The 25,196-nt window shown below is 43.1% G+C and overlaps 2 protein-coding genes across 3 annotated transcripts in view; both read left to right on the top strand.

The window, feature by feature from the left end:
• Positions 1-778: 778 nt before the first annotated feature.
• Positions 779-23,733, top strand: SLC5A3 (solute carrier family 5 member 3). The gene is made up of 2 exons (XM_055803168.1): positions 779-920; positions 14,979-23,733. The coding sequence occupies exon 2, from the start codon at positions 15,281-15,283 to the stop codon at positions 17,420-17,422; it is 2,142 nt and encodes a 713-aa protein (XP_055659143.1). The 5' UTR covers positions 779-920; positions 14,979-15,280; the 3' UTR covers positions 17,423-23,733.
• Positions 785-25,196, top strand: part of MRPS6 (mitochondrial ribosomal protein S6) — a 47,071-nt gene continuing 22,659 nt past the window's right edge. The window contains exon 1 of one of the 2 annotated variants that reach the window (XM_055803169.1): positions 785-920. In XM_055803169.1, the coding sequence (XP_055659144.1) occupies positions 876-920 (45 nt within the window). In that variant the 5' untranslated portion in view covers positions 785-875. The remainder of the gene's footprint in view (positions 921-25,196) is intronic. The other variant, XM_055803170.1, reaches the window with a different exon arrangement.

Here is a 25,196-nt window from a genome sequence, read left to right as displayed (position 1 = left end):
CACCTTCCAGCCACGCAGCTTTACCTCAGCCATGCTGCCCCTCTGGCCCCTACGCCCAGCCACGCAGCTGGGTCCCATCCACCTGCGCTTCTGTCAGTGGGCGACAGGCACCCAGAAGCGCCGGGACGCGGAAGGTTCTGGAAGGGCTGCGGTGCCCCACGTGTGCAGCCCCGGCCCGCCACAGCTCCCCCACCCAGGTGCGTGGGGACGATGGCCGCTGCGCCGCGGCCGTGGGCGCCGTTGGCTGGGTGCCAGGCGCAGGGGCCCCCCGCGCCGCCGGCGCTGTCCTCCCCCCCCCCGCCATGTGCGGTCTCGGGTGTGTGTGTGCGCGGAGGGGGGAGCGAGGGGGCGGACACAGTGGAAATTTCCACTCCCTGCAGCAGGCACGGCCGCCGCGGCGGGAAGGGGGAAGGCGGGCGCAGGCCCCGAGCCGCCGCAGGGGGGGAGGCGGCGCCCGTGCCGCGGCTCGGCCCGCCCCGCCCGGCTCGGCCCGCTCCCCGGCGGCGAGTGTCCCCCCCTCCCGTCCCCTTTCTCCCCCGGGCCGGGGCGGCGGGGCAGCCCGCGGGCGGGCGGGCGGTAGCGGCCCCCCGGCGGGCGGGCGTGTGCGCGGGGGAGGCGGCGCTTGGCGCGGGCAGGGGGCGGCGCGGCGGAGCCTGCGTAGCTGCCGGCGCCCTTTAAGCCGCGCCGCCCGCCCGCCCGCCCGGGTGTCTGTGCAGCCTGGGAGCCGCGCGGGCAGAGCCGCTGCCAGCACCGCCTGCCGCCGGGGACGCGCCTTCCTCCTCCGGTTCCCCCCCTCTCCGGCATCGCCGCCGCCCCCTCCTCCCCACCCTCTGCCCCGCCGCGTCCCCGCTCCTACCGCCACAGCCAGCTCTAAGATGCCCCGCTATGAACTGGCTTTGATCCTGAAAGCCATGCAGAGGGTGAGTGAGGGAAGGGAGGACGGGAGGGAGGGAGCCAGGTGGGACCTGACAGACCCCCGCCCCGGCGTCCTCTCGCTGCCTCCTCCTCCCCGCCGCAGCCGCACGGCCCGGCCCCGGGCGCCCGGGGGGCGGGGGGCGGCCCGGCCGGCCCCTTCCCCTGGGGCGAACCCTGCCCTCCCCGCCCGGCCCGCCGCGCTCCGGAGCGGCGCTGCGCAGCGTGCTTCGTTCAGGCTGCCGTGTGCCTTCCTCTGCCCTCTCTCCCCTTCCTCTTTCTGGCTTCCCCCCGGCTCCCTTGGCGAGTTTGCCTGGTTGCTGCCCTAGAGCCGCAGTCCCCCCCCTCCCCCCTCCCCTTTGGTCCGCAGGTAAGCAGATCCCGCGCTTAGCGAAATAGATGCATTTACCCCTCTCTTATCTGCCTTCCCCGCCCCTCGTGGTGCCAGTGAACTTAGCCCTTTCCTTGCCTTTGCACACCGATGCCGGCACGTCCCCCGTCCTCCCCCGCAGCACCAGCGCTTTCCATGGCCGTGTGCTCGCCCCCCCACTCCCAGCACCTGCCATGGCCGCGCTGGGTACCGCGCTGGGGGTCCCGTCGCCTCTGGGAGGCCTTGCGGTGGGCTTTGATGGGGGAGAGCAAGGACTCGCTCTGGCAAGCATCCCCTCGTGGGATGGCAGCTCCCTGCCTCTCCAGCCAACCTTTCTGCCGGGGAAGTCTCAAGAATTATTCCCCCCCCCCCCCCGCCGTTGCTAACACCAGTTGAGCTCTGCTGATACGGCTCGCCGTATTGCCTACGGGAAGGGTTGCTAGCCGTTGCCGCTTTTTTTTTTTTTTTGGCGGCGTGATGATAAGCCGTGGCGTGAGCAAGTGAGGCTATATGATGCTCTTTCTGTTTTATAAGAGCTGAATCAGTGCGGGGTGTGTGTGTACTTGTGCGTAATAATACTACAGAAACATCTCTGTAGATGGGACCCTTTATTTGGAAAATAATAGCTGATACTGGTCCTTCTCTAGTACCTTCTATAGCCTTTGTTTATCTGCTACTTGCCAGCTTAATATGCAGTGCTGGTGTTGGAATGTAGCAGCACTTCTGCTAGGCTGTAACCCTTCTGCTCTGACCCAGCGTGGACATGCTTGCTGTTGCATTTAACCGTAATTTAAATGGACATGTATAGCTGTCATAGAATAGCAGGAAGCTAAATAGTATTACTGTGTTTCTTTTGTGGTTATAGGAGCATGTCTTCATGTATTACATGTGCGACACATACTAGTACATTTCCATTCATTTTACATGTACCATCCACATGTCAGGGTTGGCTTTTTTTTTTTTTAAACTTGGCTTAACTGCAGAAGCTGTAGTAGACCTCAGGTGAGTCCTCTAGTGGAGAAATACAGCAACAGAGAAAAATCTGGTGACATTGCTGCACCACCTCACGGAGCAGCATTTGCTTTGACAAAACATGCTGGCTGCTTTTGGGCTTGGGTTGTCAACATGGTAATTTTATTTTTTTTCCATACCCCTCCCCATCAGGGTATAAGCCACAGGTAAGGTGATGAGATGCTTTTTGTATACATGCTGTTAATGTGGGAGGTGCATTATGCTGTGTGGGCAGTGTAAATGCAGAGCAGGACAGAAAGCATAGCAAGTCTGACATAATACTGAGACTAATAAACTGACTACTCTGAAAGGATACCATGGAGTGCTGTCAGGTGGAAAGGATCTTTGGTTCCTAGAATCTGACACAGAGATGCAGGGATAAGCTTTTAGCTGTAAGATGCTTCTAATGAGCATCGATGCACTCGGGATTTAACATCTGCAACCTTTTCCTCTTTGAAGTTTGACTGCCTAGTATATTCTTCCCTGATAGATGTATATTAAGGTGTTCTTTAGCTTCGTGATTTATGTCAAAACACTTAAGTTTTGGCTCAGGTGTACTGCTGTTTTTAATGTACCCTTGTTGTAGCTCTAAAATTTAGATTCTATCTCTAGATGCTGTTGTTGCTGTTGACAGTACACCAGATCAAGGTGCTTTTTTTGTGTTCCAGTATCTTGCTGCTGCTGCCTTTCTTGTGTAATGAGAACACTTGAAAAAAATTTCTGTAGTGGTTGTAAGCTATACAGTGCTGCTGAATCCTGGCAAAGGGGTTGCTCTAGTGACCCCCATAGCAGTGCATAATCTTGACTGTAATGCTAACTTAAATTAGTCAAAGGACGGACACCTGAATATGGGGTTAATTAAGCAGTCTGAAATGATAAGGTGACTGCATAACTCCTTCCTGTAGAAGTCTGAGAGATCATATACAGTCCTGAATAAATGACATTGCTGTTTAACGCTAGTGCTTCCTGAGGAAGCTACCCTGGGCAGGTGTTCACTGTCCTGCCATGATGTCAGTCCCTCTGTGGTGGCTGTGTGCTCTGGTGCCCACTTTAGTGTGAAGGCTTGAGCAAGTGTTGACTTTTCTCTTGCTGTCTGTGGCATCCTTCCTCACCTCTGGCGGCTCCCTTGCCTTGAAAAACAAAAACAAACAAACAAAAAAAAAAAGGCAGACCTTTGCTGCCTGGCTTTCTTGTGCTTTAGGGCTGTTGTCAACTTCTCTGAGCTCCCTGGCAGCTTGAGCACAAGCCGTCTCAGAGCTACAGGCCAGTAGGCTTTCACGGCTCTCTTCAGAGGTAAACTTTGTGATTTTGTGGGGTTCCCCCCCCCAGTTAGTTTTAATAGTTACCTTGGTATTTTCATAGATGTAGGCAGAATAAATCCCTCAAATTCACTTTTGTTGCTTTAAACTCTTTTGCTCCCTAGTACTGGTTGTGTTCAAGCCGGGGATCCTGCCTCATTTTTGTTCTTCCATGTGGCTTCTGCCGTGAACCATGGAGTCTGTTGCGCAGCTGGTCTCCTCCCTACACAGCTAGCTTTGACATGGTTACAGGGCAAGCATGACCCCTCAGTCCTGCCTGATGCTCCCATGTCCCTTTGCTTCTTGGCAGACTTCCTCAGAGTCTCTTCAGCTTTCCTTTTGTGTCTTAAAAATGCAGCACCAAAGAGTTTGCGGGGTGTGTGTGTGTAAGGAGGAAAACTCTTGCTTTCAAACTTTGTCACCAGTTGTCTGCATGTACTTTTCACAAAAGCTTGTGAGTTTATTCTGATGAGCAGCTATTCTTTGTCCTGTTTTGTAGGTAGGGTATGGTCAGGTGATTGACATGCACTAGAGATACTGCACTTGTAAATTGCCTGTGGATGGAGTTCTTGATCAGCAGAGGCTCCAGTCAGTGTTTTTCAGGAAAACAATAATAAACCCTCCTAAAATACTCCCAAAATAAAGAAATCAAAAGCTACTTCTCTGTGGTATCGCTATATTTGAAGAGTAGCTGCAGTGAGGGACTTGGATTGTGTTACTCTGTGTGAGTATGTGGAAGAGATGCTTTGGGAGAAGGCTGGAGTATGAGGCCAGTGAAGTAACTGGAACTTAGGGTGGAAATAATGAATTTTGCTTGTGTGTGGCTTTCAACCCTCCAACATGCAAACAACAAAATTTGTATGGTGAGCTTGGGGAGTTTGATGGCAGACTTATCAGTAGTGTACAGATAGATGTGTGTAAACAGCACGTTTGGCTAACCCCAAGAGCCTGAGTCACGAACTGCAGTTGTAGTGAAGGTGCAGAATGAAGACACAGTTTTGTGCTCTAAACTTCACTATTCATAGCAAAAGATGAGTTTCTAATTATTTCCAACTTTCTCCCAGGGGAGTCACCACTGGCTTTCAGCAGGGGGGTTATGGCAGAGCAGGACCTTCGGCAGGAAAGGGTAGTGACCCGCTAGTGATTTAGCAGTTGTCGTCGCTTGCTGGAGAAAGGAGAGGTCTTCAGGGAGGCTTCTTCCCTACCCTCCTCGTCCTGCGGAAAGTCCCTTGAGAGCCTGGGGAAGGAAGTGGGGGGGGAAAGGGAAGGAAGAGCTGGAAATGGCTTCCTATTGCTCTGATGCTGTTTTGCAGACTGACCGCAGGGCGGCAATGTGAGACACCCGCCAAGGAGAGCTGGCAGCCGGCGGAGCCTAGGACAGACAGAGAAGGTGGCGATATTCCCATGCGGTTCTTGCTGCTGCTCGACTCTTGCGAGCTGGGACACCTGTCTTCAACAAAACAACTTTGTAACTGGAACTGAAGTGAATGGACAGTTTGCAAATACTTTGTTAGAGTATTTCACTAAAAATGAGGAAGCGTGTCAGTATTTTATTAGCAGCGTACTCTTCTCCCCTACTTCATGTGTAACAAAGGACAAACGTGTCATAGTCTAAAACCTAATCACCTCATTTCAGCAAATATCTGGATTCGGGGACCCATCTACCCACCTCTGTAGTACTGTAGTGAATCTGGGCTCTCAGTTTGACTGGCACGTTCATGCAACGTAATTTGTCTCCAGCATCTGTTTGTTGCCTTTGGAGTGGGTTGCCATGTTTCAAAAATTCCCTACCTGCTGTGGAGATTGTTAGCTATTTTAGGAAAGCCAAAGTAATGGGCAGTAGTGTTGCTTGACATCTTGACTATTACACTTAATTGCTGTGTAGGCAGCTGCAGCAATTGGGCTTTTGATGTCTTAGTTGCTAGGAGGAAGCAGGGGGAGAGTGAAGAAGGCAGTAAGCAGGCAGATACTGTTTTTATTTATTGCCTTTCCTTTCCGGTGAACCTACCTGTTCTTACAGTTCAATTGTACATCTTTGCCACCCTGCTCCCCTACTTAGCAGGTTAAAATGACAGAAATGTTTTTCTCTGTTTTCCTTTGACTTTTTTAGTAGGCTGAAACGGGCTCCTCTTCATAGTATTATGCATAGCAGGGAAGGACCCTTGTGTTGGGGGTGGTCCTGGAAAGAAGGCCAAAGATCTGGATCTAAAAGCCAAAACTGGAAAAACCACATGATCTCATGCTGACTGTCCTGTAGGAGTCAGCTTTTTGTTTTCTGTCTTAAGCATTTCCATAAGAATAACTTGATTTTGAAGTGTGAGATACAGACAGCATTGGAGAATGATACAGTCTTGGCTGACGCTTGCCCCTTTTCAATCTTAAGACTTGAGAGTGGTCCTCATCTAAGTTTCTGCCAGGTGTGGGATATGTGGCTGTCTTGGGTATGGGGGGAGGTAGAGGATTATTCTCTCTTGCAAAATAGTTTGTCTTTTTATAGCAGATAGTTGTTAGCTAGGTGGATTTGGCAAAGTTGTCCAAAGTGAGTGCTCTCTTGATGTCAAGAGTAAAGGCTTTGAAATCCTCTTGGTTCATGCAGGTTTCCGCAGTGTATCAAGTGGTGTGCTTGAGTGTATGTAATGGCATGCCCTGGGTTAACTCTGCCACTCTTGTTCCCTAGTCTGTAGAGTTGCAAGCCTTGAGTGCTGAGGCTGAGCTGTGGGCAGGTTCTTGTGTCCATGCTGGGACTGGCAGATTTCAGTGAGATTTGGCTAGCCCCTCTTAAGTGGGCAGGAATGGTGGCTTAGTCTTTAAAATACTTTTTCTTTGCCCCCGTTACCTACTTAGCAATGTGCTCTTCTCTCTTGGCTGTGTCTCTCTCCTCCTTTGTTCACTGTATGTATACATGTGGATGCATCATGTATATGAACAGGGGGATGCTTATAAACTTCATAAGGGCAGATTGTCTGTCTGTTAACGTTTGAAGGAGGGAGAACGTATTCTGATAAAATAAAATTATTGCTCTCCATTGTTGTAAAAACCCTCAAAAGCAACTGACACTTTAAAAGATGTCCATCATATCACTTAGAATAAGCTGTTGAACTAATTCAAGTATGAACATGTGTATATGTTTTCTTTCTTCTAATATATCATATATACCATATTTTCTAATGATGGAGCTTTTGCTTTCTGTGCTTATTCAGTAGTTTTCTCCAGTTCCCTTGTTCCAGGGTCATAACGCTGGCAGTTTCCACCCAAAGATTATGTTGGTGGTTGTTGATTATTGATCACGTAACTTATCTTGCTTTTTGTGAGACTCCAGCCAGAGCAGGCTGCTGTAATTATTTGAGCCACAGCTGCCCAGACCTCCTCTGCTACAAGTCTGCCAGTAAGAGATTTTACATCTGTTACAGAAGAGATTTTACAAAATTTCTGATGGTGTGCTTCTAACAGGGTGGTAAAGTTTGACTTCCCTGTCCAGAAAACTTGATTATGTGCTCCCAGATCCTCTACAGATATCAATACTTGCCTATTTATGCTTGTTTTACCCATTCTCTTGCTGTTGCTGTTAGTGACTAAGTACTTCATCAAGTATGGCTTGTGTGGAAGCAGTTGCTTGATAGAGCTGCATATACCAGCCTCTGTGCTGCTTATCCAGGGGCAGCAGGAGCCACTGGGCACTAGGCTGTTCCTTTCAAAACTGGCTGCCCAGTGGACCAGCAGGAATATCTCTGGTGTGCATTCTGTAGAAGAGCTGATAAGAAGGTGCTAGGGGGAGGGGGGTAGGGTAATAAAAGGGAGGACAGATACACAAAATATAACTGTTTTATGCAGAAGTGGAACAGGAAAGATGGGAAGTAGAAATATGGAAAGTAAGGCAAGATCGGTGTAAATGAAGGACCTGTGCTGTGGGAGCACTACCGCAAATAGCGGTGCTGGAAATGAGATACTAAAGAAAACGCATCACCCCTGGTGAGGGGAGGGGGAAGGGAAAGAAGCAGATGGAGTAAAGGAAAGGTCACAAACCCTAGAAACAGGATTGTGAGGAACTACACAGGAACTATTGTTCTATTTCTTGCATCTTTTTTTAGTCCTAGTTTGTCCACTTGTAAGCCAGTCCTTGTGCTTCAGTTATGCAAATATTTAAGGAATAATAATTAAAAACAAAGGTACATGCAGAGCATGGATGCAGAAGGGGAATGTGTTCAGTGGAGTTGATGTGTTTGAGACTACTAGAAAAATCAATGTTTGGTAGCTTTTAATAAAGGTCATTACAAAACTTGATGTAGACTAGCTAGTTGTTTTATAACCAAGATAACTTTATTTAAGCCTTGTTTTGGGGTCTTAAAAATCCCCAAGAAGAATTAGAAATCTTGTAAGAGCACACTGCAGAGCAGGAAGCTTAGAGGGCCTTGAACTTAAATTCTAGGATTATGTATGTCCCTGAAACTTCTGTCTTGCCTTTCAATAAAACTTGTGATGCTTTATGTTCTTGTAAAGGTGTGGGCAGCCATAAATGTGTTGGATACTTGGGGAAGTCCTAAATTAGCTAAAATGAGTCTGGTTTTAATTTGTTTTATTCTCCCTAGAAATTCTAGGAAGAAGTTATTCGTAGTATTTTGTCCGGTTGCATGTGACTAATGCTTCTGCTACTCCTTTGTTATTTCCCAAGTAATTTCTGAAGTCTGTACTCTCCTAGCCAAGATCCTCTTAAAACTGGGTGAACCAGCATGTTTTTCTAGGCTAGGAGTGGAGTATGCCAGTTACATCAGTTACTGCTGAATGGTGATAATCACTAACTGGATCACATTTTTGTACCTTGCAGCTAAAGAAAAGGTCATCTTTGGCAGCAGTAGAGATTTTACAAAATTTCCTGACGGTGTGCTTCTAACAGGGTGGTAAAGTTTGACTTCCCTGTCCAGAAAACTTGATTATGTGCTCCCAGATCCTCTACAGATATCAAATACTTGCCTATTTATGCTTGTTTTACGCATTCTCTTGCTGTTGCTCTTAGTGATGAAGTACTTCATCAAACTAGGTGAATAGTACTTATCAGTGACAGTGAATATGTTTGCGCTTCTCACCTTTAGGTTGCCACAAAAAGGAATTTGAGTCTTCGGGCTAAGTGTCCCTCTGCAGTTTCCAACTTAGTATGTTAGCTGATGTCTTGACACACTTACCTGGCAGGGAAAATTCGGCCTGGTGCTGCATGATACCAAAATTTTCTACTTTTTACCATCTCCTGGAGGAGACACCCCCTCCCATCTGCATTAAAATGGCTTCTTTCCCTGTTGCCCTCTTGTGCTCTTTAGTAACTGTTGACCGCTTGCCTCCTCAGTATCCTCTGTCCTCTTCTGTTTCCAGTTCCTGTGTAAAAGGAAGAATGTCATTGTGTCTGCAGTTGCAAAGAAAAGCTTGTTTTCCTTGCTGAGGGATGGAGCTGCATATAGTGACAACCCATATTTGAGCATCTAAGCCTCTGGTAGTCATCTGCTTGAGTTATGGCAGAGGCATGAATGATTTGGCTTATTTGCCAGGGAAGAGTAGCCCAGTTCCTCAGCAGTGCTGAGCAGCAGCTGAACCTTCTGCTCTCTTCAGAGAACCCAGATAACACCTGTCACCTGTGTAAACATAAGCCAATTTTTTTGGCAGACAAGGGGAAAAGGAAGTACTTGCATACATGTTTTCTTTAAACTAGTAGTCCAAGTTAAACTTAAGAAAGTCCATCAGCTTAAGACCCAAGTAAGGTGACTACAGTATGTCTAGGTAGGTGTGGAGAAGATAGTCTTTCTTTATGGTATGTATTTTAACAAATAAAAAGGAACCTTCTATCTCCTTTCTTCTGTCCCCAGCTTAACACCCCACCCCACCCCCTTGTAGGTGTTTGGAGTTTCTGAAGAAGTAGAAGCCAATAAATCCACTGTTCCTGACAGTGCTGGGGACTGACTCATGGGGAGAGAAACCATCCAAATGTGAATGCCACAGGCAGTGGTATGAAGTGGCTTGCTGAGGCACTGCTAGTGATACTGGTTTCAGAAAACAAGCCACCCTCCTCTCCCTTTGCAATTAACGGTACTGGAGCTTCTGTTTTTATGGAGTACTGAATAAGGACTCTGCTAGAGCTGCATCCTCTTTCTTCTGCCTTCTCTCCTCCCCCCCCCCCCCCCCCCCCTTCTTAATTTCTGACTTGGTGGGAGACCTAAATAGGTCTATACACTTGGGATGGGGGGGTGGGAAGAATGGTTAAAAACAAAAACAACTAATTGATTTATTACTCTAACACTGTCAGTCACAGTGCCCTTCGGCTTCAGTTGGCCTAAAGTACTCCAGTTTGCTTCTGTAATAGTTCACAGTAGCATTACATTTCCAACTGGGAAATGCAGTGTAGTTCTTTTTCTGCTGCTGAACTGCATGCTGTGAGGTTACTTATTTCTCTCATGTCTCCTTCAGCAGTCCTTTAGAAAAGAATCGAGAAGACTGTGTTCTGGAGCAAGCTTCTCTTTCTGATGCTGCAGTAAAATGAAGACCAGAACTGGCGCGATTCCTGAAACCCCAGACAAAAAAAAAAAGTGTTATATGTTCGTAACAACTCCTTTGAGTGACTGACTTGAACATTGCACCTCAAATTGGACCTTTACGGTAGTGATGGTTTATAGAGTTGTCTCTGTGGCACTTGTGTTCTTCAAGGCCAGCAGATGTATTGACGCAGTACCACTTTGGGGCAGCAGAGCATGTGTGGCAAACAGGTTAGTCAGGTTGCTGCTGGGTCAGCTCACTTGGAAATGTGGTACTCTTCTTCTACTCCAGACTGTTGAGCTGCTGGGAATGCCAGTCCAGATCTTAACTCAAGTTATTTATTAGATGCTACAGGCCAACTTCTGCCTCTGAGCTTTCCTGCTTCCTACAACATAACCGGTTTGTCTCAGGTGGGTTTCCTGCTTGGCCTCTCTGCTCCAGGTCCTGGTTTACAAGGGAAGGTCCTGAAACTGTGGTCTTGGATGTTTAGGGCTCTCAGCAGCTGGCAGGGCTAGCCCCTCCTTTCTCAAGGGCATGTACTACGTAAGAGTAAGTTGGTGTGTATCAGTTACTCCATGAAGGACAATTGTGCTCCTTTTTTTTTTTGTGTTCTAGAGTGCTGCAATAAATGGAACAAAGCTTTTTCCTATGTTTTTCCCCCTGAGAGACGGGCTGCCTCAGACAACCTTGTTTTTACTGTGGAGAAGTGGACGGGTAGGAACTTGCATGTCCATAGCAGGTAGCCTGCAGTGTGAGCAGGCCAGACAACACACTTGAGGAGCTGGATGTGGTACAGGCCTGCTCAAGGCATAAGACTCTTATTCTTTTTTTTCATTCTTCCCCGCCCCCCCCCCCCCCCCCCCCCTTGGGAGAGCTATTGTTAATATTTGCATGTATCTGTTGAGCCTGACAATCTGGGTATACTCCTTCCATGCAAGTGAGTTGTTGAGTAGGTAAAATGCTATTGATATGAGTTATCGTGCCCCTGCTTGAAGAAGATGAAGAAAAATGTTCTTTCTAAGAAAGAGCCTCAAAACTACTGTGAAAAAAGTTAAGTATGTTCTTAATTTGCTAACAGATGATAGCAGTGGACATTCCTGTGTCGTATGTGGGTGTTTGCATCCCCAGACTAACCCTTAAAGCAATGGTCATTGGGACTGACTCTTTAAGAGAAAAGGGAAGTCAACTGAGAAACTTCCCATCTGCTAAGAAGAGAAATAGGTTGAGCAGAAAACAAATAGTTGCTTTAGGGCTGGAGCAGTTTGATTCTGGCATATTAAAAGACACATCTTATTAGAAAAGCACTGTGGAGAAAGTTTTCCTTTAAAACAATCATAAAAATTTCTCCTAAAAATCCCACCCTAAATCTGCTTCACATTAGCTAATATCTCTTCAGGGAATTGCTTGACTTTTTTTTTTTTTTTTTTTCTTAAAGGACAGGCTGCCTGTTGGAGCGACATATGCATTGTTTCACCAAAGCTGTAGCCCTCTATCTTCAGACAAGAGGGAAGCACATCATTTTGTGTCTTTGATATGATCCAGCCAGAAAACAGCCTTAGGGAAAAAAAAACTTCAGTCCTTGGCAGCAGTGCTGTCTTTCTGTCTTTTTTTTTTTTCTCTCAGTGCCACAATGTATGCTGTTCTAATAACTTGAGATTAAACTCACATGGGGCATCTCAAAAGTCCTTCTTAAGACTTGAGGTCATAACTTGCTGAAAGTTCAGAGGGACGAATCTCATTTTCGTAATGAAAAAAAGTTCCAGGGTTATTTTAGAAATAGGTCTAATAAGAAACTGGTACAAGAAGCTACTTTAGTACAGTAATTTAGTAACAGTGCAGCAAATTTGTAGCAGCTACTGAAAGCTTTCCACCTTCCTGCTAAAGAGAGCTAAACCCTGCAAAATTCAGATGTTGATTACAAAGGTGATGATTAGGGTCTCTGTAGACTGGTTATTTCAAATGCATCATCTGGCTGTACCTTCCAGTGGAAAATGCTCAAGAAACTTAATGTATTGTTTATTTTGGTTAGGCTGAGCCCACTGTAGTTTTGCAAGTATCCTTATTGGGAAATGTCATGATTTATTCAAGAGAAGCTGTCTAATACTTGCACTTTTCAGAGTGCTTGAATGTGCTTTTAACAGTTGTGCTATGAGCTGGGTACCCCTTGTATCAACTAGATGTAGTTTTAAGAATATTTTTTTTTTGTGATTCATAGATATTACTGTCTAGTATAGTTTGCCAGGTCATTGATTAACCTACAGGGAAGATGGTGGGATGTGAACTGAAGTTCAAGTCTGAACATTTTCAGTAATAAAAGAGGGGATAATATCAGTTATTACTATTTCTTTAGCTTGCACGTTATTCTAATATTCTGTGTAGCGGTTTTTTCTTCTGTGTCTGAGTAAAATCGCTTCTTACCCTTTCATTACAATATTTATAGTTTTGGTATAAACATTATAATGTAGTTGCATTTGAAAATATAACCGAATATAGTAAAAGATGCAACAACACTGAAGTGTTGCTCAAAAGTGCTTAAAACTAAGAATAGTACATTATACCTGTATCTGGCATCATATGGTTGGAAGTGTTTATAATTCTGTGTTGGATTACACTAATAGACTATTTAACTACTGCTGCATTTGTGGGTGGGAATAAATGTGAATTCTTCTGTGGAAGAATTTAAAATACATCTGTGGTTTGAGGCTTATGAGCATGATAAATTTAGCACACTACTGTAATCAGTCCATTTTGTGCCATGTCTCCGTAGTCTCTCATTATTGGCTGTAACTCCAGCAGAATGAATATCTGTATTCTCATGTGGGTTTGTGGTGGTGGTGGGGAACCCTTATTATCTTTTTTGATTCTGAACTACTCTTGAAAAACAGCCAGCTTGTACAAATAACATGATTGTGAATTTCTCCTGAAGGCTGAAGTTGTGGTTTGCTGTAAGCTATGTTAAAAATACATTTGCCTTGGAGAAGTGCACTTTTTTTTTTATATCAGCACTGTTGCTGCCTTCAGTAATGCACAAAGTAAGGCAGAGGGGAGGGAGTGTGTGATTTTTTTTCAACCTCAACTATAGTTTTTATTATTGTCTATCTGAGAATTTTTAATGTTTTTATTCTTTTTTTAAAACAAAATGAATAAGCTACAGGAATGCTAAACAAAAACCCACCCAAATACTAGAATACGTTATCTGGGTGTTTGTACTAATCATAGATGAATTACTAGGGAAATGTGAGTTTCAGCATAGTGCCAGAGCACTTCTGCAAATGAAGTGGGAGTGCCTGAAACTGATGCTTGTACAATTTCTAAGGCTGGTAGACCTTATGGTCACAAAAAAGGTTCAACAAGGTGTTTTGTTGGTGGTTTTTTGTTTGGGTTTGTTTGTTTTGTTTTGTTTTTTTTGGTGTGTGCCTACATTACCTTTACTGGTGGGTGGGATAGAGGAATGGAGGCAGACCCCGTTCCCTACTTTTCTGTAATAATCTTGAATACTAAAGATTTGTGTTCTGATCATTAGACTAGACTAAACAGATTCTTTGGTTTGGTCTTCTCTTCCTTTGCTGTGTACATTTGGTGTAGGAAGTCGAACTTTGTCCAGCACCCTCTAAATCCATTGAAAAGTTTCAGATGGGTATTGGTAAATGATACCTCCCAAAACATAAATAGGAGATAGAGGCATCCTGTCTGTGTGGCAGAGGTAGGAGCCCCAGTGTGCAGCCCTTCAGACCCCCTTCCTTTCCCACCTGTCTGGTTGTCTGCTAGCAGTCTTTTTATTATCCCCTTCCCTCTACTCTGAGTGCTTCAGTCCTGCTTGCCTAAATGAGTACCTGTTTTCTGACATGCTTTGATAGAATTGGGTGTGATTGGGGCTTGAGGAATGGAGAGGCAGGGTATGCTTTGCCTTCAAAACCTTGGGTCTCTGATGTTAGTGATCCTCTTCATGCTTGGATGCAGATAGATGGTGCTGGCAACAGTGCTCTTTGTCATCCTGGCAACTGTAACTGCTACCAAAATCCATCTGGTTCTCCCTCCTGTGTCTAGGGTGCTCCCAAAAAATCCTGAAACCATGCGGGTGTGGGTATCAAAAAGCACACTGCAGACAGAAATATTCTTTAGAGTATCAGATGTAGTCAGATGTCGGGTGTAGCTTTGCTTTTGTCACTTGCTTGAATGGGACTTTTTTTTTTTTTCAGTTGGATTACATGGGATATGTATGAAGGACTTCCAGAGCAAAATGTAACCCTGTGATTATCTGTACCCCAGGCAGGTGCAAACTCACCTAAAACCTGTGGAATAACATTGATTTTTCCAGCTGATCTTAAATTTATGTTGTTTTTTGACAGCATTGTGACTTCGTTTTGATTTTTAGCTCTAGCAGCCAGCTGGTGTCTCAAGTGCATGCACGTGATGCCAGAATCTATCAAGATTTGTGGGGTGCGGTGCTAGTAATGCTCCTTAGTGGTTGTTTTTTGTGTTCTGGTCGCCATCCCCATTGTCCCCCCCTAGATCGCTTGATAGAGGAAGGCTTGTTTAGTGTCTTGAAGCAGACTTGGGCAATTCTAAAGTAAAGAAAAATAAAATGTCTGTTCCTTACCTTGGTCTGGGGAATTGGGGTCATTTAATACTGCAGAATTGCTGCGTCTCTTAAAGTACTTGTAAACATTAAAGTTGATTTGTAAAAGGCATTACTACTTAGTTCTACAAATAATTATGTGTGTTACGGTTTGCATAAATGCAGCAGGAAATATAAGGGGGAAAAAAATCTGTGGTGTTCAGTCATTGTTTTACTAGACTTCAAATTTTTTCTCATTACTTCATGAAATTCTTCTCTAATTCAATCTTTGTCTTTTGTCTTTGCTGCCTTGCAGGGTTGGTACAGTAGGCCTCACTAAACTTAGCTGCAACTAAGAATTTCTCCTACATCAACTGAGTTAAGGCTGATGCTCTTGTGGAATGTGGATTAAAAGTGCGTGCTAAGTTCCAAATTTCCATTTGAGAAGCGGAGAAAGTAAATGTGCCACAACCACCAGCATCAGGACAGCAAACCAAGGGACAAAGAATTTGATCCACAGTGTTGATATATGTTAACTGGTTCACGTGTTGCTTAACAGACGTTTGCTGGGGGGCGAGAAGTGGACGTCAGCTGTGCGAAGTCATTTTGTTTACAGAAATGAGGGCTTCTTTGGAAACAGCAGACATTGCCATTGTGGCACTGTACTTCGTGCTTGTAATGTGCATAGGTTTTTTTGCCATGTGGAAATACAATCGGAGCACCGTAAGTGGCTACTTTTTGGCAGGGCGTTCTATGACCTGGGTGGCTATTGGTGCATCTTTGTTTGTGAGCAATATTGGAAGTGAACATTTCATTGGGCTCGCAGGATCTGGAGCGGCGAGTGGATTTGCAGTAGGTGCATGGGAATTCAACGCCTTAATGCTTTTGCAGCTTTTAGGATGGGTCTTCGTTCCAGTCTACATCCGGTCGGGAGTGTACACCATGCCTGAATACTTGTCCAAGCGTTTTGGAGGGCATAGAATTCAAATATATTTTGCAGCATTGTCTCTAATTCTTTATATCTTCACCAAACTCTCAGTTGACTTGTATTCAGGGGCACTTTTTATTCAAGAATCGCTAGGTTGGAACCTCTATTTGTCAGTTATCCTCCTTATTGGAATGACTGCACTGTTGACTGTGACTGGAGGTCTTGTGGCTGTCATCTATACAGACACCCTTCAAGCTTTGCTTATGATTATTGGTGCCCTCACACTTATGATCATAAGTATTACGGAGGTTGGTGGGTTTGAAGAAGTTAAAAGAAGGTACATGTTAGCGTCACCAAATGTTACGTCTATCTTGTTAACCTACAACATTTCCAATACCAATTCCTGCAATGTCAACCCAAAGCCTGATGCTCTTAAAATGTTGCGTGAGCCAACAGATGAAGATATTCCCTGGCCTGGATTTCTGTTGGGACAGACACCAGCTTCTGTGTGGTACTGGTGTGCCGATCAAGTCATAGTTCAGAGAGTTTTAGCTGCAAAAAACATTGCTCATGCCAAAGGATCCACTCTGATGGCAGGCTTCTTAAAGTTGCTGCCAATGTTTATTATAGTTGTCCCAGGGATGATTTCACGAATACTGTTTGCAGATGATATCGCTTGCATTAATCCGGAACACTGTTTTCAAGTCTGCGGGAGCAGAGCTGGATGCTCTAACATAGCCTATCCACGTTTGGTGATGAAACTGGTGCCAGTTGGTCTGCGGGGACTGATGATGGCTGTGATGATTGCTGCACTAATGAGTGACTTGGACTCCATATTCAACAGTGCTAGCACCATATTCACACTTGATGTCTACAAACTCATTCGGAAGAGCGCGACGTCTAGAGAACTGATGATTGTAGGAAGAGTCTTTGTTGCATTCATGGTGGTTATAAGCATTGCCTGGGTGCCGATAATTGTAGAAATGCAAGGTGGTCAGATGTACCTTTATATTCAAGAGGTAGCGGACTACTTGACCCCACCGGTGGCTGCTCTGTTTCTTATGGGTATCTTTTGGAAGCGTTGCAATGAGCAGGGGGCTTTCTATGGTGGAATGGCCGGGTTTGTTCTTGGAGCGATACGGTTGATACTGGCATTTATCTATCGTGCTCCGGAGTGTAACCAGCCGGATACTAGGCCAAGCTTTATCAAAAATATCCATTACATGTATGTTGCAACAGCTCTGTTCTGGATCACTGGCATTGTGACCTTTGTAGTAAGCCTTCTCACGCCTCCACCTACGAAGGAGCAGGTTCGGACGACCACTTTCTGGGCAGTGAAAAACAGGAATGTGAAAGAGAATGCTGCAAAGGGGGAGCTGTACAAAGTGCAAGAAAAGAGCATCCTGAAGTGCAATGAAAACGCTAACCACATCATTCCAAATGGCAAATCAGAAGAAAATATTAAAAATATTAAGCCAGAGGATATCAATCTTCTGGTTACTTGCAGAGATGACAGCAACCCAGTGATTTCTGTGAGTCACTCTGAAGTTGAGACACCAGTTGATTGTTACTCAAATGGACAAGCAGCTTTGATGGGGGAGAAAAAGCACGAGGAAGAGACTGATGATAGAGACAGACATTTGAAATTCATAGATTGGTTCTGTGGCTTTAAAAGTAAAAACATGAACAAGAGAGCTCTTCGGGAGATGGAGGAAGAGACTGTTTGTTTACAAATGCTGGAAGAGACTCCAAAAGTTAAACTATTACTAAATACTGGACTGGTCTGTGTCTGTTCGCTTGGAATATTCATGTTTGTCTATTTCTCTTTGTGAGTGAGTAGTGAACTTTTAAGGGTATGGCTAAACATACAGAAGTTGATACAGGTCTCTGGAGATTTTGTTTGTTTTGCATTTTTGGTTATTTGTTTTTTTTTTTCTTTTCAAATAACAGTAACTGCAACTGAGGCATTGTTTACGCTATAATTGTAAGATCAAATCAACTCTAGCCTATGTAGAGACCATTTGAGACATGTTGTCCTATCTCTCCTGAAAGCAGAATGTGTCATGTGATGTCTTTTTCTTTTCCCTTTTGTCCTCCCCCCCCCTTCCTCCACTTGCAGTACTAACCTTTTGTTTTCCCATGTATACATGTATAAATATACCAAAGGCAGGCAGGTGGCTGTGTTTGAAGTCAGGCGGTTACAGAGCTCAGTCAGCATTAAGGTGATGCTAACAAGTAATCATTTACCAGTGTGTAAAATCTAAATGATTAAAACTGTGTCAAAATATTATTTTTTTTTTAAATGTAGGGCTGTGATGCATATTGCTGTGCAGTTGTTCTTTGTAACATAGCTGTATTACTTTTGCCAATTCGGCACTTTTTAATTTTGCTCACTGCTTCTAGGTTTGTTTTGTTGGTTTTTTTCCAGTTTTTCATTTTTCTTACGTCAACAACAGGAAGATATTTTGTCTCATCTTTAGCACTTAAAACATGATAGCTGTTAGAGCTTTTTTTTTACCTAAGAAAATTTGCCTTTTGACTTCTATCCACTGTAAATTCCATTACTGAAAAGTTGCTGTATTTAAAAAAACACAAACAAAAACTAACCAAAAAAAATTCCAAACCCAAAAACCAAACCAAAACTCTGGAGGTGATAAGACTGGCAATGGAGGAGATGGGGAGAAAAGAAAAAAAAGGAATGCTTTTTATTTGGGTTTTGTACTATATTGAAATAGAAGAGTACCTATTCAGCTTTTTCAGTCTGCAAAACTTTAGACTATAATTAGGGTTAGCCTCTTCTAGAGAAAAAATTGTACATAGGTTCCATCATGGGGGGGAAAAGTGTGAGACTTCTAATGTCTTCACTTTGGTAAGCACACTGAAAAATAACTCTGCCTCTGCTGTGTATGTCTAGAAAGAAATACTCTGCAGCCCTACCGTTGCTGCATACTGAGCCTGTAAGGCTAGAAAAACAAGTGGGAAGACAAGAGTAAGGGCAAGTGGGGAAAGAAGTGGAAGTGGTCCTTATTCTCCAGAGTCCTTTTGCCTCATGTCTTCTCCCACTTCCCCTTTCACCCTGTCAAACTTTTTTTTTTTTTTTTTTTTTTTTCCCCTTACGGAATGACTACTGAGGGATTTTGTGTCAGGAGATAAGGAGCACGTGCAGTCATAATCTGTGTTGGCAATTGAGGTCTGCCTTTATGATTCTTTGAAAAAAGTTAAACTTTTCCCAGGTGTTCATAGATGATCAGTAGGCCTCGAGATCCTGAGGTTCCTTTCTCCTGAAGGATGGATGCCACAGACAGGGATGAACAGTTTCTGGGTATGGAGGACATTCCAGCAGCTTGATGGAGCTTAGCAGACGGAAAGGTTGCGGAGCTTGGTCCGCTTCCCCCTTGGTAAAGCAGGAGAATGTGTTGCCATCGTGGGTGCTCACCTGCTTTTGGACACAGAGGGCAGCTGGCAGTGTGTGGATGCACTTACAGTATTAAACTCCTTTATCCTCCAGGACAGAATGGTCACATCCAGGCTTTCCATGTGAAAATAATCCCTCCAGTTGTCTTTGTTCCTGAGCTCGTCTTGGGACTTGTTTGAGAGAGTGTGAACTGGCTAGGCCAAAAACTGTCTGAGGGACCATGCTGACAGTTCAGCAGCATCGATTCAGGGGTCCAACAATGTTTCCTTGGCCCACCAACAAGAAACAATTCCTATGGGTGAAGTAGTTCTGTAGAAATGAAACTTGGGTTAATCCTGCCTTTGACTGCTGGAGGAGGTTTGCTTTCCAGTACAATGGTGCCATAAATGGCAGGCCGTCCAAATAGCTTTTAGTAGTGTGATGTATAATGCATATTTTCAGAAAAAATAACTTTTTACCATTTTTGTGGGGGTTTTTGTTTTGATGTCATTTTTAAGCCAGTTAAATCCCATTCATTCCAAGACTTTAAACAGAGGCTGAGATGCCCCACCTTTCTCCACTTTTAGTTGTTGCTCCTGGAAAGTAGACTGCTCTTTAACTGGAAATAAGTGTAGGAACAGTGTTACAATATATGTAGAAGAGAAGATTTACTGTACTGGAGTCTTGATGTTAGTAACGGTGTGACAAGACACATCTTCTTACTGTTTGTGTGGTTGGCTTTGATCAGAAAAACCATTTTGAATACTTCTTAATGGTAAAATTGTAGTATGTGAAATACATTAATGGCATCTCAAGTTATTTCATTAGTGGGCTTAGTTGGGAAGGTCAGTACTGTAAGAAAGGTGTAAAACATAGTTGATTAGTTTATCCTGCATAAAAACAATTTAGTACAAAATTTGGTCTTGGTGGGATGAAAAATAACAACTTGTGGAGGGTAATGATAGTCTCAGTCCAACAATATCTTCTTGAAAAGGCTGGGATTTGGTTAACATGCTTAACTTGGCACAGGGAAAGAGAGACTCTTGTACCAGGCACTGTCCCTTAGTAACTTGACACATTTTTCTATCGGTGACGGGTACTTGGATTTTTCTGGACCAATATTAAATGCATTGCCTCCTAACCTGTGAAGCCAGGTTAGCTCAGGGACCCTTTTGCTTGGCTTGGCTGCCATTGCTTCATCTGTGCTTGCTTTTTTCCCAGGGTGCCTTACATGGTTGTGAAGCTGAAGGCATGGCTTTTATTGCCACCTGAAGAGTGATTTGCTTATAATAGCTTTTCCAGCTTGATCTTCCTCCTCTCTTCCACCCAAGTAATTTGATATTTTAAAGAGAACACTGTTTAAAGAGTTAATAAATAGGATGCTTGAATCCTGTTAAGTATAACTCCAGTACATCCATAGTGAAATTTTCCTTTACTGTGGTAGGGAGTCACAATCCTTCACAAATGTGCAGTGCAGCCTTTGACTATTGAATCTGAGATACTACATCTCCCAGCTAATGTATTCCCACTTCTGCTAAACTAACAAGTTGCTGCATTAATTAGTGTAATTGGCAGTCAGTCATGATGCCAAAACGGCACAGAGTAACTGCTCAGAGACTATTTTTGTCTTTAAGCAGCAAAGGTCATTATTTCATGCAACGTTGGGGATCTAGCCGGTTTGCACTGGACAGACTAGCTCCCAAGTTTTCAGTGAAAAGTCAGGTAATTTATACAGTTTTCGTGAGAGGTTACAACATCTTTACAATATATTCGTTCGATTTTGACATCTGATCATTCTGTTCATAATAGGTGGGATCTAGGTGGAGTAAACCTTTCAACTTTCTTCGTTCAACGATTTCCTGACTTATGGTTTCCTTATCTCCTTCAGGTGCCCACCTTATCTTTTCTAATTATTCGTAGTCCATTCCTTTCTCAACACAGAGCATCACCCAGAGCATTGTACCAAACTCATCCTGACTAATCTTTTTAAGACCTTGTTCTGTTTCAGTCAGGATCTGAATAAAGTAATACCTTGCATCCCCCCTATCTTTGGACCTGTTATTTTGAAGAAGCTTTTAAGCAAGTTATTTTTCTTTTCAGTTGTTTAAAAGTGTATTTCTATGCTACTCTCTGCCTAATGCCAGCCTCTTCAGTCATATGCTGTTTTCATGTCTTAGAGGTCATAAAAATTGCTGTTGTTCTTTGCTGTGTATAACCACTTAATAAAAGGCCTTCATTTGAGGGGAAAAAAAAAAGGCTTCAAGCAAACTGTCTATATTGGTGAGCAAGTACCTTGCCTAGTGTAATGGACCTTAGTGTAAGAAGTTGCTTGAGGATTTTTTTTTTATAGCGTAAACATGCCTTTGCTAATCTGCTGATCATGATCTTTGTGGAAGAGGTGTTAACCCAGGTTAATACATTTTGGTTTAAACACCAACTTTTCTGTCCAGCAAAACTACAAAGGGTCTCCCATAAGGACAATCAGTTGCATAAATCTTAATGCCTGGCTACTGCTTCCTCAGTGGGACTGGCTAGTCATGCAGGGGTAGATCCAGGAGGATGAGCGCTTCTGTCTTGCAGAGATTAGTTTATTTATTGCCTTGAGCTTAGAATGGCACTCTTGGAAAAACTTATTTTGGAATGACACTTTTTTTTTCTATTTCCCTTAACTTATTTTTCTGTTAAGATATTTGAATTTTCTCCCAGAAATTTATTTGAAGCCTTTTATTTAAAAAAAAAAACAAACCACAAAACAAACAACCCCCCCAAAAACCCAACAACAACAAAAAAAGGCTTCTTGGGAGCTTAGTAGTACATTCTGGGAGACTATTCTTATTTAATTTTTTTTTTAATGACTGATTTGATGCTATTCTCTGCCAAACTTTAGGGATTTTTTTTGTTATTTTTGTGATTTTTTTTTTTCCTGTTGGGTTTTAGTAATACCTGAAAGGAAACGGTGAGAGATTGTAAGAAACTAAAATGGCCTTCAGTATACCGCTTGTGTATTTTATACTTCTCCACTTCTGTGTTCCCCTTTCCACCTTAATCCCAGAAGGGCCAGCATGAGACTTCTGATGTAAGTCATGAGTACTGTAACTGAGTAGTGAAGAGGATTTATCACAAGGTTACAGTGAAGCGGGCAGAGCCATCAAAGGGTCTCTGCACGAGCACTTAAAGCTTACAACTTTGAAACATACAGCTTTATTTTTTTTATATATATATTTTTTTAAATCCTAAGATAAAGGAGGTGTTGGGAGATGCTCCCTTTCAGAGAACAGGATACATGGAAGAAGTTGGAGTTTCTAAGCTCTAGCTTTCTTGAGGAAATCTTTGGATTTAGCATGTATAGCAAAGCAAAAATACTCATCTGTTAATTTGGTATTCTGTATGTTCTGTGCCCTTAAACGTAATTGTTTTGAAAATAAAACTAACCTTGTTATGTGATGTTAAAAAGCAGACTTGTGTGCAATGTTTTACAAAATTTTTTTTAAGAAAATGTTTGTATATAATTAAATGGTTTAATGTGCTTTAATTGGCCTAAGGTAAAGAGTAGTCCTAGAATGTAAACATATATAATTAGGATTCTGATTTCACTGTGAGATCTCTGAACTCTCTTGTTTTGCAAAGTGGTTTGTTTTGTTTACAAAACACTTTCTATTATTTCTTTTATGGTGTTGGTTTAAAGGCATTTGCTTCACTTCTGTTCTAATATTGAATTCATGGTATAGTGACATCTGGTGACACTTAGCATTATCAGTTTCACTGTGTAAAGTCAGACACTTTGAGCAAAAATGGTAATGATATGACAATTCTCTGTGTCTATAAATACACGTTTTTAAATGAGGTGGTTATAAAAATAGTTGCTGTGCAAAATGTTAGTAGTCTTCTTCAAGAAGAAAGCAAATTTTCTAATATCACTAGGGCAGTCTCTTCATTCATCATCTTATTTTTAAAGCACAGTGTCAAAGTGATGCTGCTTTACCTTGTATCTCTGATATGTTTTTTTAGATATCTGTGAAGTATTTTTGGTTTTTGTTGCTGTTGTATTTTTTCTGCAGATTTTATATAAAATACCAGTTAATGAACTGCCTTTTTGGGTTTTTTGTTGTTTGTTTTTTTTAACTATTCAACTAAAATACATTTCAGACCAAAACCAAATGATATCATATAGCATTTGAAACTTGCCTTTTTGCTTGTCCCTTGTTTTTTTGAAATAAGCCAAATGGGCATGTAGATAAGATCACTATAAAGGATCCAGGTCTCTTTTGGTAAAGTGTTATTTAAAGGTCTGTTAAGATCTTATAAGACATATACTGAAAAAAATTACTGTAGTAGGAATATAGATTTAGAAGTGTTAATGAGATTAATACAGCTTAATTATATTGTAAGTTGCTACTGTCCTTAATGACAAGCTTTTTGTCATAGAAACGATGTATGATAAATTAATTTTGGTCTAGTGTATAGAATCATCATATTGCTATAAACCTTTGAAGTAAATCTGATGCAAAATTTTCATAGTTAGCATTGCTGGCCCTGTGTATACTGTTCTTTGTATACTGTATGCATATTATTTTGCCTACTGCATTAGTCTTCAAACTAAAACTCTTATTAGAGAGTATTTGGATACTTCAGACTGTGTTTCTTGCAGTTTACATTCCTTTACCATGGCATTTTGTCCTGTCTAAAAGTATTGTATGGAAATGTTTAAAACTTCTGTACAAAGTTTCAATAAAAATAGAGAAAAAAACCCAACAAACAACAACAGAACAGATATTTGTGAAGCTACTTTGGAGAACTTGTCTATAAGTGTCATACATATTCTTCCTTGTAGTAAGCCTTGCATCCCTCTATACAAAGATACCTCTCAATTTTTTTCCTGTTGTTACAAGGCAGACCTCTTCAAGCAGGGTGTGGGTGTTTGGTTAGAGGAAACAACCCAAAGCAGATTCTTAGAACTGCAAGAACTTAAGGATCCAAAATATGGGTGGAGAGTTTGACTGCAGAACCTTCAGCCCACCTCATGTTGTGGGGAGGTGGGGCTGGGGTGGCCTGGGCTGCTTTTTCTATGGCCTGAAGCAAGGCAAGGCTGAACGCCTGAAGCACCCTGCAGAGCAGCAGCCTGCATGCAAAACAAAATATGGGTGAACCCTCATTTAACGGAGCGGCTGTGTTGGATATCATGCAAAATTACTAACTTTTTTTTTTTGTTCTTTAAATGCCTTGTTCAGCTGCTGCTTAACCAATTCTTGAGTGGGACAGGCGCCTTCTTACTTGATTATGGAGTGTCCTTAAGTGGCTCCACTTGTGTTTTGCTATCCCACTGGGACTGCCCCAGCTTGGATGCCTCGGTGTCTGTCTTGTGTTTATCTAGAAATCATTCCTGGTGCCTAAGTCCTCCAAGGAGCCTGTGCCAGCAATCATGCTCTAAGAATGATGCATGTGATGCTGTCTCCTCCCTTGTAGGAAGCAGTGACCGCTTGTGGTAGTCAGTACTTAAATAGTTGCCTTTGGGGAGGGAAGGATACCTTTCCACAACTTTTATTTGAAAAAGATTAAAACATCAACACAGTTCTGTAAGCAGAGACCAAATGTGAGCCTTCCGCCTTGTCAGTGTCCCCCGTAAGGACATATTGGAACTAACAGCCAGGGGAAGTGTGGTGTGAATCGTGACTTCTTTGTTGTCCAGTGATGATGGTTCAACAAGGAGGTGGCCAGGCCTGGTGTTTAATCACTCGTGGGTTGGGGATTAACATACTATTTTAGGAATGGGATGCTGGGTAAAACTGTGAGAAAGATGCTAAACCCAGGTTTTCATCTGCAGAGGAAGTACTGCATTCATCAAAGTTATTCTAGGTATTCTCTTCTTTTGCTGCTGTGTTGTAAAAGAAAAGTGAAAGCGGCAGTCTGTTGAAGGAATGGCTAAAAGAACGTTTTTGGAGGAGGCTTTGAATTTGGGATGAAAAATAAACAAGTGTTTCCTGCCTGCAGGCTTGGTTTAGCATTGTGATTTCTAGGAGGGAGTGGGACTCCTGTGTTTTCATTAGTTAGCTGTTGTTAATTAATTGGTTATCTAATTTATTAGGTGATTATTCGGTGAGCAGCTTTCCATTTCATTGATTTTAAAAGAGGTTCAAGAAGCCTCTTCATCACCAGCTGGTTTGATTTGTATTAGCAAAGACTCTGATCCCCAATTTACTGATGTCTGAGGCTTA

This window comes from Falco peregrinus, chromosome 4 (assembly GCF_023634155.1).
Source record: "Falco peregrinus isolate bFalPer1 chromosome 4, bFalPer1.pri, whole genome shotgun sequence".
Taxonomy (NCBI): Eukaryota; Metazoa; Chordata; class Aves; order Falconiformes; family Falconidae; genus Falco; species Falco peregrinus.
This window is presented reverse-complemented; position numbering and strand designations above follow the sequence as displayed.

Bases quoted from the DNA above. Each gene is read 5' to 3' on its own strand.
- SLC5A3 (XM_055803168.1), top strand. From the start codon at position 15,281: ATGAGGGCTTCTTTGGAAACAGCAGACATTGCCATTGTGGCACTGTAC.